Consider the following 15,681-nt stretch of genomic DNA (forward strand, 5'->3'; position numbering starts at 1 on the left):
TTCGCAAACTTCAACATATTTTGCGAATCAACCGAACTGGGCTTATATATGCATATATGCAATTAGGCAAACGTTCGGTTACTACGAAATTTATTTCTTGGCGAATTAGGTAGAGTTCGGTTACTTAGTTTCAAAGGTAGAGTTCGGTTACAAAAAAAACTTAACATTTTTGCGAACGAACCGAACTTGTGGACTTCTCATTATTTTCGTAAACTAAAGTTCGGTGATATCCTTATTTTGCGAAGGAACCGAACTTATGGACTTATGTTGTTCTAATACAAGGAGTTCGGTTAAAAGTATTTTTTGCGAATCAACCGAACTCTATTGGCTAAGTTCGGTTACTTTGTAGTTTTAAAATTTTTTGCGAAAAAACCGAACTCTATTGGCTAAGTTCAGTTATTTTGGAACTCAAGATAGTGGTCACAACAACACAGTTCGGTTAGACTGGATTTGTTTTTTTTTTTCCGGTTCTAAGGGTGGAGTTCGGTTACATTGTAGTTTTAAAATTTTTTGCGAAACAACCGAACAGAGAGTTCAGTGACTTAGTTTTAAATCCAATAGAACCGAACTGTTCTTCGTGTTCTTCATTTTCAAGAAGTTCGGTTAGTAAACTAGGGTTTTCTGGAAAATCGACCTAACCGAATATGGCTCTGTAACTCCTACTAAAACCCTATTTTGATGATTTCTATTCGATTGAAGCAATCAAAATCAAATTAAAGTAAAGGGTTTGTTAGAAAATACCTCCGGAGTGGTCCCATGGCAGAATCAGGCTGCGGCTGGCGTCTTTTATACTCGATAAAATTATCATGTAACAAAACTTAATTGTGATTGCATTGATGTTGTTACATTTCTTAAATAGGCGGCGGTGGTGGTGGGAAGAGGTGGTGGTAATCGGCGGTTGGTGGTGGTGATAATCAGAGGTGGTGGTGGTGGTAATCGGCGATGGTGGGCGGTGGTGGTGGTAATCGGTGGTTGGTGGCGGTGGTGGTGGTGGTAATCGGCGGTGGTGGGCGGTGGTGGTGGGAGGAGGCGGTGGTTATATATATATATAGGTGGTTATTAGGTTGGTTTTAAATTAAATTAGATTAAAGGTAGGTTAGTCATTTCAACGTTTTAGGACACCCCTTAACATTATAGGAAAGGTGGCCTAATAAAACTATGGTCCCTAAAAAATCATTCTAATTTAAACCGACCTCTAATCCTTCACAGCTAAATACTCAGTAGCAGTATAACAAACAACACAGTTATCAGTGTAACGTTTAAAGTCATCTTTTTCTTTCTACAACAACAACACAGTTGTCTTTTTAAAAGCCATTCTCCTTTTTCCCTCTTTCTAGCTACTCACTTCTTCTCCCTTCCTTTTCTACAAACCCAGAAAAGAAAAAAATTGAATTTTCTCAAAAAAAAACAAAAAACAAAAAAAATGCTACCAGTACCAGGGTTTAATAATGGAGTTGCATGGATAGAACAAGCAGAAGAAAAAGAAGAACCCATTTCATGGATGAGGAATAACAAGGAACAAGTAGTAGAAGGTGATGAATTGGTCCCTATGTCTAGCTTTAAGTTAATGTTAGAAGATGACTTGTTTATGAACAACAACCCATTATTACTTCATCAAAACCATGAAACCAAAGACCTTTCATTCTCTTCTCTCCTCAATGTTATTTGTAATAACCCACTTGAGAATAACTTTGATTTAAGTTGTTATCCTGAATTTCTACCACCATTACAGATTAACCACAATGGGTTTACTAATTTAACCTCTCAGGAAGAAATGGGTTCTTCAAATTTGATTCCATTGCCTGAAAATGTCGTCACTCTTACTGGTTTCCAAGAACCCTTTCCTCTCAAACCCTTAGAGATCGACTTTTGCCAAACCTATAGGGCGTTTAGTCAAGCAGACTCATCAAATGGGGTCGAACCCACTCTTTTCCAGAAAAGAATTGCTGCTATTAAGCAGAATTTAGCTACACCGGTGAATGGAGGTTTAGGGTTTCTTAGTTGTTCAGATAATAATACTGGTCAGAGCTCAGTTATGATGGAGGATGATGTGAAAGGGAAATTGGAGTTGTTAGGAGGTGAACAAGAGAAGAGTGTTGATGGGTCTTGTTTGAATTACGACTCTGATGAGGGAAATGAGAATGGGAATGAGAATATTACTATTGTCACTGGTGGAGACCAAAAGGGGAAGAGAAAAGGAGCACCGGCAAAGAATTTGATGGCCGAGAGACGTAGGAGGAAGAAGCTTAATGATAGGCTTTACATGCTTAGATCTGTTGTTCCCAAGATTAGCAAGGTGAAAATTTCTGTGCTCATTATTGTTAGTCAATTGCTTTATGTTTCTGCTTTTTGCTTCATCTAGGCTTTTAGGCTTGCAACTTTTCAGTATTAGTTTTACAAGTTTCAATTCTTGCTTTTCCAATTTATTTCTAGATTGGGCTCAAGGAGATTCGCTGAACACTGATAGTGCAACGGGTATAGAGTTAGTGCGAGATTGACATATTGACCTTGAATGATTAAGCTAAGTGGCAAACTAGCTAAGAAAATTAACCAGCTAAAATTGTGGACAGCCATAAGGTCGTTTGATTTTTACCCTCTAGGACTCCAGTTTAACTAAGTACTCAATATTTTTGTGTTTAGAATTGTGTTTAGAACTAAGTCCTTGTTCATACTACATAGATAACCTAATGCCTGTTGATTCCATGGTTTAATTTCTTTAATGTACTTTGGGTTCAAAGTATAATTTTTTTAATGTACCGTACGTAAGCACCTTAAACTTGCACCTTCTCAGTGTCGTATATGCTTTATCGATTTCACACGAACTGTCTTTACCTTGTTTATCTTTTCCTGAATCGCAGATGGATAGAGCTTCTATACTAGGAGATGCCATTGAATATTTGAAAGAGCTTCTGCAAAGGATTAACGATCTTCAAAATGAACTAGAAACAACCCCACCTGATTCTTCAACACAGTCCAGTGTCCACCCTTCGACATCTACCCCAGCAACGCTACCCTCCCGCATCAAGGAAGAACTTTGCCCAATCACTTTGCCGAGTCCAAACGGCCAACCTACAAGGGTATGCTTCCATGGAACTCTAGTGAATTCTTGGTAACCTTATTATGGACTAATACTTGTGACTGTCAATATACTCATTAACCTGGTGGGATCTATGAACTCAGTTCTGATCTTTTCTGCTTGAATGGATTATGTTTGAAAATAGGCATTTCACTCTACCTAAGCCATGAAATTTCCACTGCTACTCCATCCCCCATATACTCACTTCACCATCATGAGATTTATTTATTGCCTATTGTGGCATTTCAAATTTCCAGTTTTTGTACCTCAACAACGGAACTATTGCCATTACATATTGTCCATTTTCTGGAATTTGCAGGTTGAAGTAAGGTTAAGTGAAGGAAATGGTGTCAACATCCACATGTTTTGTGCCCGCAGACCAGGTTTGTTATTCTCCACCATCAGGGCTCTGGATGATCTTGGTTTAGATATTGAGCAGGCTGTTATCAGTTGTTTTGAGGGGTTCTCTTTGGATGTGTTCCGTGCTGAGGTAATTTCAAGCTTCACCTTGTTAAAACTTGTAGCACATTAACCTTCACATGTAGTCAGTTTTTGTGTATTGACTTTCTGCTTGCCTGAAGTTGCATTTATACTTGGAGTTTACTCATCTTTGCCTAGTTCACAAAAAAAATGTTTTCCCTACATTCTACAGCAACGCAAAGAAGCCTCTGATCTGCTGCCAGAGCAAATTAAGTCAATTCTACTCGACTCGGCTGGGTTTCACGGAGTGATGTAGTCCTGATACAACACAAATCTCAAGATCTCAACAACAGTCACACAAACAGGATTGAGTTGAACTTGTAACAGCAAGCTTACTAACGGTAGATGTGTTCCTTTTGATGATTACGGAGGATCATGTAGCATCTGTAAATGGAAGCAGCGCCAAAATTAAGTTAGTTCAATCAAAGTGGTTCAGAAGAAAAGCTTATTAGTAGGTTCCTTAAACTTATGTTTAGTAGAGATGTAGGCTAATTGGGAGCAAATCCCCTTACCGTCAGGTTCATGCTGGCTTTGGATAACATAATGTGTTGTAGCTAGCTTTTAATTCAAAATGATATATGCTATCCATTTTGAGTTATTTATGTTTTCTTTATCGCTATAAACTGGTACATTGAGTAATTCGCGTGTGATGTTGTATCTCTCCTGATGCTCTGAACTGTTTAGTGGCTAACCAGCTCCCTGGCTATTCTGCTTTGGTTTGGGACATCTCTCTGAATCTTGGTGTCTCTGTTTCTTTGAACACGTCGCTGGGTCTCAGTATATGTGATGCAGCAATGGGTACAATCTAGTTCTTGAAAGAGCGGGAGTGTCCATGGTTGGTTCCCCTAATACTGCAATTCACCAACTACACCAAAGGACACTGGGTTGGGTAATGTTGGAGATGGAATAGTCCCACATTGCCTAAAACATCTAGCCTCTGTACACATATAACACTATGGGCCTCTCCACTCATTATCGATTGGTTTTGAGTTGGAAGCCCAGAAATCTTACATGGTACCAAAGCACGATCCCCGTGTTAAGAGGCTTACTCGTGAAGGGAAGTGTTGGAGATGAAATAGTCCCACACTGCCTAAAACACCTAGCCTCTATACACATATAAAATCGCCCTTACCCGTGAAGGGAAGTTGAAATAGTCCCACATTGCCTAAAACACCTGGCCTCTATACACATATAAATAACGCTATTGCCTAAAACACCTAGCCTCTATACACATATAAATAACGCTATGGGCCTCTCCACTCATTGTCAATTGATTTTGAGTTGGAAGCCAGAAATCTTACAGGTAAGAGGCAAATCATGTTGGGAGCCCAGTATAAATAACACTATGGGCCTCTCCACTCATTATGTTGGTAGCCCAGTATAAATAACACTATGGGTCTCTCCACTCATTACCAATTGGTTTTGAGTTGGAAGCCAGAAATCTTACGGGTAAGAGGCAAATCATGTTGGAAGTCCAGAAATCTTACAGGTAAGAGGCAAATCATGTATATGGCAGTTCAGAGAACGAGAATGCCATATACTCGTCACACCCAAAAAATCACACCCTTCAGACCTTCACAGAACACCCTTCGTACCTTCACAGATTCACATTTAGATATGATGAGAGGCTTTTTTCCACCCAAAAGAAAACCCTCTGAAAGGCCATATTGCTGCTTAACTGTTTTCTTCGCATAAGGATAGTTCGCTCTGAAAGGCCTGGCACTTCGGCCTGTTTTAAAGAAGAACGACATAGTCGCAGACAACATTGGATACTACGAAGTTGCTTGGTGGCCCCAATTTTCTTCCCCACCATTTCCCCTATATTGAAAATACACAACTACCCTACTTAATTTATAATTTAGTCCAAATATTTACAGTTCAGTCCAAAATAACTCAAGATGATGTCAACAAAAAATAATTGAAAATAATTTATCTTTCATACCGTTCGTCCAAAATTCGTTAATTTTATATGTTTCGAAAGCTCTTTCCAAGCTCTACAAAAAGAATACCTATATGCATTTAAAAAAGCCACAAAATTCAGCATCCATACTCACAAACATGCAATATATCCATGAGACATGACAAAATGGTGTACAACTATGTACACATCTATAAAAAACCCAGAAAGCCAACATCCATAAACAAGTCATATATATCAATAAGACATGACGATGATGTACAACTATGTACCCATTTACAAAAACCTAGAAAATTCAACATCCATACTCATAAAACAGGCCATATATCAATGAGACAGGACAATGGCGTACAACTATGTGAACATCTACAACCTAGAAAATCCTATATCCGTACCCATAAAACAGACTATATATCAATGAGACGGGATAATGGTGTACAACTATGGACACATCTACAAAAACCTAGCAAGTCCAACATCCATACCCATATAAGAGGTTATACTCCCTCCGTTTCAAAATAATAGACTGGTTTCATATGTAATTTGTACATGAAACCAACCTATTTTTTTTTGAAATGGAGGTAATATATCAATAAGACAAGACAATGGTGCACAAATATATACACATCTACAAAAATTTGTTCTTAGTACCAAAGATTTGTATTATACTTTCACTCATCAAGTCTTTACTGTCCATTTAAAGTATCTTAAGGTTGAACATCTGAACAAGGAAGTTGTAGAAGAAGCTATTAGTTTTATGGGTAAGAAAATAAATACTGTTCCAAAGAACTGTAGACCTAAATATGGTAATACAATGAAAGCTAGGATTGAGATGGATCTCAAAAAGCTTCCCCATCAAGGTGGTTGGTACAAAACTATTTTTGGGAATAAAGTATGGATTCGCTATTATTGGGAGCTCCAGCCAAAGAAAATCTGTGATAGATTTTTGTTATTGATCACCAACAAGAGAAGTGTGCTCATTGGGCGTACCTTTTATATCTAGATAGTTTGAATTTTGCTGAATATCAAGCTATTCTTCAAGAAGAAAGTGAAGTCTATGAAGGAAATGGTGAGCGTCACATATGAAATTCTATGCTGGAAGAAATGTAAGAAAAAAATAATATTATAACTGAAGAGGATGAAAACCTTGATGCTGCTAGAAATTCCAAGAGGATGAGAATTCAGTTCTTAATGATGAGCCACAAATAAATCCGCATAATATTCATGCCAATGCTCCAAAAACTTGGGACACTGCTACTTCTACTAGTATAATCGATAATACAACTTTTGAGATGGTAAACAACAATCTGGAGACAATGCAAGCTGAGCCCATAAATGAAGATCACGGGGAGACTGCTCAGGTATATCCTCATTACTATCTCAGTTTTTACTCTTTAAGCAATTTTTTCAATTTTAAATTCCTTTACTTTCAAAAATCTTTTTATTTTCTTCATAATGTTTGGTTTAGAATGAATAATATAGCTTGGAATTGTCAAGGTTTTAATGACAAAAAAACTAGAAACCATATCAAAAAATCTTCAAAAACTCATAATCCTAACATTAATTTTTTTACAAAAAACCAAAATAAGCTCAGATAAAATTCTCAAACTCTATAAATGTCTAGACTTCCCTAATAAAGTCTATGAACCTTTTATAGGTATTTTTGATGGTCTACTGCTTCTTTGGAAAGATGGTTTTATGCTTGATATAGTTTACTCTTCGAAAAATATGATACATTGTTTAGTTAAGCATTATCCTTCTAAGCCAGAGTGGCTTTTATCTCGTGTGTATGGTTTTTGTAAACCAACTGAGAAGAAGGCACAATGGAATTTTATTAGAGACATAGGACTAGAAATCAATAAACCATGGGTGTTAATTGGGGATTCAAATGTGACTCTTGATCCTACAGATAGAGTAGGGAGTAATAGTGCTTCTAGTTCAACCTGTAAATCTGTAGTTCAATGCATTGATGAAGCTGGTCTCGTTGATTTAAGTTATAATTGAAAATCCTTCCCTTAGACTAGTAATAAACATGGTACTGGTAGAATAAAAAATGAAAAAGAAGGGGTCTAACAAACTCACCCAATATTTTGTTTAGCAATCTGTAAGGACAAACTCCAATGTTATTCCACGAGAATCAACTAGACAGTCAGACTCAATCAATGGAAATATATCCAAGAGTTATATATCTGTTTCACAATGTAATCAGCGAATCAAACAGATAAAAATCCGCGAGCCTGATTATTATGCTAAACAACTTGAACGGTACCAAAGACCAATGTTCAAGTGTCAATCAATTTATATCAACAATCAAAGGTTGGATTATCTAATTGATTGAACTACGCATAACCTGTGATATTTCAATTATATAAACAAATATAATATGGAAAAGAAATAACACAGACACCAGAAATTTTGTTAACGAGGAAACCGCAAATGCAGAAAAACCCCGGGACCTAGTCCAGATTTGAACACCACATTGTATTAAGCCGCTACAGACACTAGCCTACTGCAAGTTAACTTAGGACTGGAATGTAGTTGATTCCTAACCAATCTCACACTGATCAAGGTACTATCACGTTCCTTACGCCTCTGAATCCTAACAGGACTCTGCGCACTTGATTCGCTTAGCTGATCTCACCCACAACTGAGAGTTGCTACGACCCAAAGTCGAAGACTTGATAAACCAATTTGTCTCACACAGAAAAGTCTATTGGATAGATAAATCTGTCTCCCACAGAAATACCTAAGAGTTTTGTTCTATCTTTTGATAAATCAAGGTGAACAGGAACCAATTGATACACCAGACTTATATTCCCGAAGAACGGCCTAGTAATATCAATCACCTCACAATAATCTTAATCGTATGGTAGCGAAACAAGATATTGTGGAATCACAAACGATGAGACGAAGATGTTTGCGACTATTTTTTTTCCTTGCATATCAGAGATTAAATCTCGAGCAAATCTTAGAGAAGATAGTACTCAATACTATACAAAACAACAAGACCAGAACACGCAACTACATAGAAATAATTGGGTCTGGCTTCACAATCCCAATGAAGTCTTTAAGTCGTTAACCTACAGGGTTTTGGAAAAACCTAAGGTTAAAGGAGAATCGACTCTAGTCGCAACTAGTATCACACAAGAGGTGTGGGGATTAGGTTTCCCAGTTGCTAGAGTTTTCCCTTATATAGTCTTCAAATCAGGGTTTGTAATCAATGTTACCTTGGTAATAAATTATTCAATATTCACCGTTAGATGAAAACCTGATTAGACTCAAGCTAATATCTTTCAAACTTAAATCGTACTTAGCTTGTTACACACAAATAAAAAGTGACTTCATTTAGATATGAGTAACCATACCTAAACGTGTACACATTTTTGGCTCAACAATAGTTAACCGAAGTTAGCCATATGAACACTTTCACATCAACCTTATTCTTCTTAACCATAACTAGTTCAAATGACTCAAATGAAACTAGTTCTAGAGTTGTTCAATTGTTTATATTCTCATAGAAGTGTATAAGACACTTATATTCTCATAGAAGTATACAAGACACAATTGAAGCAAAATCGATTTTGATTCACTCGAATTAATTCATGAACAGTATAGCCACAGTTTGAAAAAGATTGCATTCCTTGATATATAAATGGGAGAATTTATAAAGTACCCCCATTTTATTGACCTCGTTTTTTTGTTACCCCCGTTTTTTACAAATTTTCTAAAGTGCCCCAACTGTTTAGTTTTCCATCCTAGTTAGTCAACACTAGTTTACTTTCTTTAAAGTTTACTTCTTTACCCTTTAATTGTTAGTAAGTTTACCTTCTACATCATTTTTCCAATTTGTCGAGCTCGGTTCAGGATCGTGTCATCATTTTCAGGTTCGTTTCATCATTCCCCAAGTGTCTTGGGGTTTTTGATTGGTGGAGAATCAATCTTCTACAATATTTTTCCGGTTAGTCGAGCCCGGTTCAGGATCGTTACACCACTTTCAGGATCGTTACACCCTCTTTCAGGATCGTCGAATCATTTGTCCTCTCTACCAAGGAGATGTAGTTCAGGGGTAAATAAGACTTTTTATTGGAAAGATAACTGCCACCTAACACTTAACTGGATGGAATTTGCATTTTGAATAAAACAGGGTACTTTAGAAAATTTATAAAAAACATGGGTACTTTTGAAGTGTACATTTCAAAACAAGGGTACTTTATAAAATGCCCCTATATAAATGTATTAGTTCATGAACAAAACGATTTTAGAACATAACATACTCAAGTATGCAAACAGGTACGTATACCTAAGTGGTCGGACTAAGTTTGGGTTCGCCAGTATGCGAACGGGTACGCATACCTTCCAAACTCAGTTAAATCCCGGAACTTGAAACTCACGCCAGTACGCATACCGGTATGCATACTAAGTTCCCAGAATTTCATTAACCGACCAGAATGCATACGGGTATGCATACTATGGTCCCTGGACTTGAAATATCTTGCAACAGTTAGCATACAAGTATGCATACTTTGCTATATCCAATCATGGTAATTTATTCTAAACTCCCATTTCAATCATTGAAACATTCTTAGAAGACGACAATAGTTGTCTCACACAAACCATTAACTTCAAAACAATTTTCAAGTGATCGAATGATCAATACAGACATTCTAAGTCTACATAAAATGACTGTCTCATACAAATCATGTAAGATGTTACCCAGGCGATTTTCACATGATCATCTTTTGACTTTCGTCAAGAATATAAGATGAACTTGGTTAAAGCAAAAGCTTACCAACACATATTTTGGAGAAATATGTAAGCGAGCTCGAAATGTCAAATGTGCATAATCGAAGTCTATGCAGCTATTTTACTTTTGCCTCAAATAGGAGATAAAGTAGATAGACTTTTGAGTGATAGATGAGTTCAAGTCTCCACATACCTTTTGCTGCTGAAGTTCCACAAGCTACCCTTAGTAGTTATTCATCTTTAATCGATGAATGCCGTGAAGTATAATGCTCAACTATGCTTTCTATCCTAATCCGAGACTTATCTATAAGTAGAATAGAAATCAAGACTTATAGTTTTGGCAACTAAACTTGACAACAAGCTTTAGATAGCAACGCTTGCGAGTTCGAACGAGAAGTGCTCTAACAATCTCCCCCTTTGTCAATTTTAGTGACAAAACTATCAATACATATGGATTACAAAATAAATAAACTTTTTAGCTTCTCATCCAAATGCTTGATTTCCTTGGTTCTTCAACATTACTTGAAATCTTCGTCACTTCCAAGTACTCCAGTGATTCTGAACGTGTCCAACTCAGCATCATAGTTGTTGAAGATCCGTAGCTATAACAATGAGAAAACAGTCTCTCTTAATCATTGTTATACAATGTCATAATATTATTTCACATCATCAAAGTCCTATTGTATCACAAGTTTGACAACAATACTATGGTGATATGTTTCACTCCCCTTCATCTCACATGAAAACCACTCCCTCTTACATAATGATCCGTAAACAAAGAAAGATTCTTTAAAGAAGTAGACTACAACACTAAGTTTCATCATGCTAATGCTAACAGGCGTAAATCAAGGAACATGATTGATGCTCTGAAGGACATTAACGGAAATTGGTGCACTGATAAAGAAGCTTTATCACAACTTCTTGTAGAACATTTTCAAAGTATCAACACTGCCTCTTCTCCCATACAAATTGAAGATTTTCTCCAACATATTCAGTCTATTATTACACCAGAAGATAATGTTATAGCATAGCTCGGTTGAACCCACCAAGCGTTGGTGTGTCAAGTTTGGTTGTCATATTTTAGTGAATCAAAACTCATGTTAAGAAGCGCTTGATTATGTACTATAGTCAACTTTGTATAGGTTAGCTTGAAAGTATTAGGATATGAGACTTTACAAGTATTGCGAAGACTTGAAGATGTGAAGAAGCAAGGAGCTACAATGACAATAATCATCCTCCCACTTGAGGTTACTGATATTTGACTTGAACTGTTTCATTCCCTAACGTATATTTCAAGTCGTGCATATTGAAAACAAAACTGCAAAGCGTATTTGAACTCTAGATAGACATAGTATTAAGGAATACAATACGAGGTTTATTGCTTAACCATTAAACTTTGTAGATAAGACATCACCATAATCATTTGAATTCTATTGTGATTATGTATGGGTACGAGGTGAGGATTTCATCCTATGGAACAATATTTTACATGTGCTCTAAGGAAGTAAGTTCATAAACTTGTTTGTGAATCGGAAAGGAAATCGCCAGGTGTTATTGGTTTTGTTATTCATTGCATATCTTATGCACAACCAATATGTGTGATTGAGTATAACCGTTCATGACTTGTTGTGTTCTTGGTAGAACTTGAAAAAGAGGGGGTCTAACAACACCATCCAATATTTCGCTTAACAATCTGTATGGACTAACTCGAATATACTTTTAAGAGAATCAACAAGACTCAATCAATTAAAAGTATATCAACGAGTTTATATCTCTCTCTTGTTTTGATTTACTCAAGCTAATAGAAATCAGCGAGTCCTAATAAAACACAAGGAATAACTTGGATGGTACCAAAGACCAATGTCCAATGATCAATCAATGGTAATCAACAACCAAGGTTGGATTAATCTAATTGATGATCTAAACACACAACCTGTATTATTTCAATTATAAAAATAAACAATATAATGCGGAAACTGAAATAACACAGACACCAGAAATTTTGTTAACGAGGAAACCGCAAATGCAGAAAAATCCCGGGACCTAGTCCAGATTGAATACACATTGTATTAAGCCGCTATATACACTATCCTACTCCAAGCTAACTTCGGACTGGACTATAGCTGAACCCCAATCAGTCTCCCATTGATCCAAGGTATAGTTGTACTCCCTACGCCTCTAACCCTAGCAGGATACTGCGCACTTGATTCCCTTTGCTGATCTCACCCACAACTAAGAGTTGCTACGATCCAAAATCACAGGCGTTAACAATAAAAAAATCTGTCTCATACATACAAGTCTATCAAAGGATCAATTTGTCTCCCACAGAAAAGCCCTAAAGTTTTTGTTCCGTCTTTTGATAATAATCAAGGCGAACAGGAACCAATTGATAATCCAGTCTTATATTCCCGAAGAACAGCCTAGATTAATCAATCACCTCACAACAATCTTAATCGTATGGTAGAGAAACAAGATGTTGCGGAATCACAAACAATGAGACGAAGGTGTTTGTGATTACTTTTATATCTTTCCTATCGGAGAACTCTCACGATCTCAAGCCAATCAATATGATTGTACTATTACGATAAAAGATGCAAGATCAGATCACACAATTATGATAAAAGTAGTATCAGTCTGGATTCACAATCCCAATGAAGTCTTTAAGTCGTTAACCTGGTTTTAGAAGAAGAAAACCAAAGGTTAAAGGAGAAACGACTCTAGTACGCAAGCTAGTATCACGTAAGGTGTGGGGATTAGTTTTGCACAATACTAGATGTCTCCTTTATATAGCCTTTCAAATCAGGGGTTTGCCTTAGTTACAAAACAATCAATATTCACCGTAAGATGAAAACCTGATTTAGATTCAAGCTAATATTTCTCAACCGTTAGATCGAAAACTTAGCTTGTTATACACAAATGACTGTACGCTTCTAGGTTTGTTAACCGCACCCAAACGTGTACATTGTTGATTCAATAATAGTCTACCCAAAGAGGTTAACCATATGAGTGTTTCATACCAACCATGTTCTTCTTCACCATAACTAGTTCAATTGACTCAAATGAACTAGTTAAGAGAGTTGTTCAATTGCAAGGAAATCTTATGTAACTACACAAGACACAATTGAAGCAAAGATGATTTGATTCACTCGAATCAGTTCATGAACTTTAATAGCCACGGTTTGCATATGCATTCCTTAGTCTTTTAAAATTAAGTTCAGAAATCATCTTTAGATATATAACCTTCTCAAGTTCGCAGACTAGGTTCGCGGACTTAAGACACCGGATAGAATTTACAAACTCCAAGAGAAATTATCGGGTTTGAGAACTACGCAGGTTCGCAGACTGGGTTCGTGGACTTGGCTCACACAAGTAGTTTATCAACTCCAGGAGAAATTCTCGGGTTTGAGAACTTCGGCAGTTCGCGGACTGAGTTCGCGGACTTGGCACTTGCCATACTTCTGGTTCTCTTGATAAACAAAGTTCGAAAACTTCGGTTCAAGGAATCCATTGGTTACGAAATCTAAACTCTCATTCTGTTAGAGCATGGCTCGGTCAACCTCGCATTCGTTGCTATATCAAGCATGTTTGTCAATGTTATTGATCAGAACTATAAAGTCTTGATTTCTAGCCTATTAGCTAAGTTTCGGACTAGGATAGGAAAAGTGTAGTTGAGCTCAAGGACTTCATGGTGATTCAACGAAAATGACAAAGATTTACACCAAGGAACCGTGGAACTTCATCAACAAAAAGTTATGTGAAGACTTGAACTTATCTATCACTCGAAAGTCTATCCATTCTTCTCCTACTTCTTATGAGACAAAAGTCGTATGCTATATAGGTTAGATCATATACACTTGATATTTCGAGATGAGTATTCATTGCTTATCTGTTACTCGAAATCATGTGTTGGTAAAGCGTTTCGTTTTGATCAGGTTTATCTTCATCTAGTGACGAAAGTTATGAAAGTTTCAATCACTTTGGAAATTGCTCTGACGAGAAAGGTATGTTGTTTTTCACGACTAAATATCGCCCTCTGAGAATGTTTCGATGATTGAAATGAGAGTTTAGATTATATAACCATGTATTCCTTGAACCGAATTTTTCGAACTTTGTTGATCAAGAGAAATCGGTAGGATTGTGGAATTGGCTTGCCAAGTCCGCGAACCCAGTCCGCAGACTCAGTCCGCGAACTGACGAAAGTTCTTGACCGAGGATTTCTTCTAGGATTTCCAAAACTCGTTTGTGTGCTAAGTCCGCGAACTGGCGGAAGTTCTCGACCCGAGAATTTCTGCTGAGTTTGGAAAACTCAATCGATTAACTTAAGTCCGCGAACTTGTTTGTGAACTTAAGAGGTTATGATCTAAAGATGTGCTCTGAACATGAAACATTAATTATTAAGGAATGCTTTATGCAAACCGTGGCTATAATGTTCATGAGCTGATTCTAATCGAATCGAATCATCTTTGTTTCAATTGTGTCTTGTGTAGTTACATACGATCTCATAGAAATTGAAAAACTCTTAACTAGTTCATTTGAGTCAATTGAACTAGTTATAGTGAAGAAGAACATGATTAATATGAGATGCTCATATGGTTGACCTTTTGGGTTATCATGTTGAACCAACATACATGTACTCGTTTGGGCATGGTTTTCTCAAACCCAGTAAACGTGTACCCAAGTGTGTGTGACAAGCTATGTATTTCGATCTAACGGTTGAGAGATATTGGCTTGAATCTAAATCAGGTTTTCATCTAATAGTGGATAGAGTTTGCTTTGTACCTAAGGCAAAACCCTGATTTGAAAGGCTATATATAGGAGACATCTAGCTAGAGCAAAACTTAATCCCCACACGTCTATGTGCTACTAGTGCGCTCGCTAGAGTCGATCTCCATTAACTCTTGAGTTTCTTCTCTAAACTCGAGTTAACGACTTAAAGACTTCATTGGGATTGTGAAGCCAGATCGATACTACTTTTATCGTAGTTGTGTGATCTGGTCTTTCTTCTTCTATCGTACGAGTACAATCGATTGATTGGCTTGAGATCGTGGGAGTTCTCCGATAGGAAAGATAAAGAAGTCACAAACATCTTCGTCTCACTTTTTGTGATTCCTCGACTATCCGCTTGTGTAGTCAGGAAGGATTGTAGAGAGGTGATTAATTAATCTAGGCTGTTCTTCGGGAATATAAGTCTGGATTATCAATTGGTTCCTGTTACCTTGATTTTATATCTAAAGACGGAGCAAAACCTAGGGTTTATCTGTGGGAGACATATTTATCCTTTCGATAGACTTTCCTGTGTGAGACATATTCGTTTATTATCAAGTCTGTGATTTTTGGTTGCAGCAACTCTTAGTTGTGGGTGAGATCAGCTAAGGGAATCAAGTACGTAGTAGCCTGCTGGGATCAGAGGCCTAGGAGTACAACTGTACCTTGTATCATTGGGAGATTGGTAGGGGTTCAACTA

At 37.0% G+C, this 15,681-nt stretch overlaps 1 protein-coding gene across 1 annotated transcript; it reads left to right on the plus strand.

Moving 5' to 3' along the window:
- Positions 1-1,285: 1,285 nt before the first annotated feature.
- On the plus strand, positions 1,286-4,158 carry LOC113281363 (transcription factor ICE1-like). The gene is made up of 4 exons (XM_026530078.1): positions 1,286-2,296; positions 2,859-3,077; positions 3,396-3,566; positions 3,729-4,158. Exons 1-4 carry the CDS (start codon positions 1,424-1,426, stop codon positions 3,810-3,812), a joined length of 1,347 nt encoding a protein of 448 aa, XP_026385863.1. The 5' UTR covers positions 1,286-1,423; the 3' UTR covers positions 3,813-4,158.
- Positions 4,159-15,681: the final 11,523 nt, after the last annotated feature.

Source organism: Papaver somniferum, chromosome 5 (assembly GCF_003573695.1).
Source record: "Papaver somniferum cultivar HN1 chromosome 5, ASM357369v1, whole genome shotgun sequence".
Classification (NCBI taxonomy): Eukaryota; Viridiplantae; Streptophyta; class Magnoliopsida; order Ranunculales; family Papaveraceae; genus Papaver; species Papaver somniferum.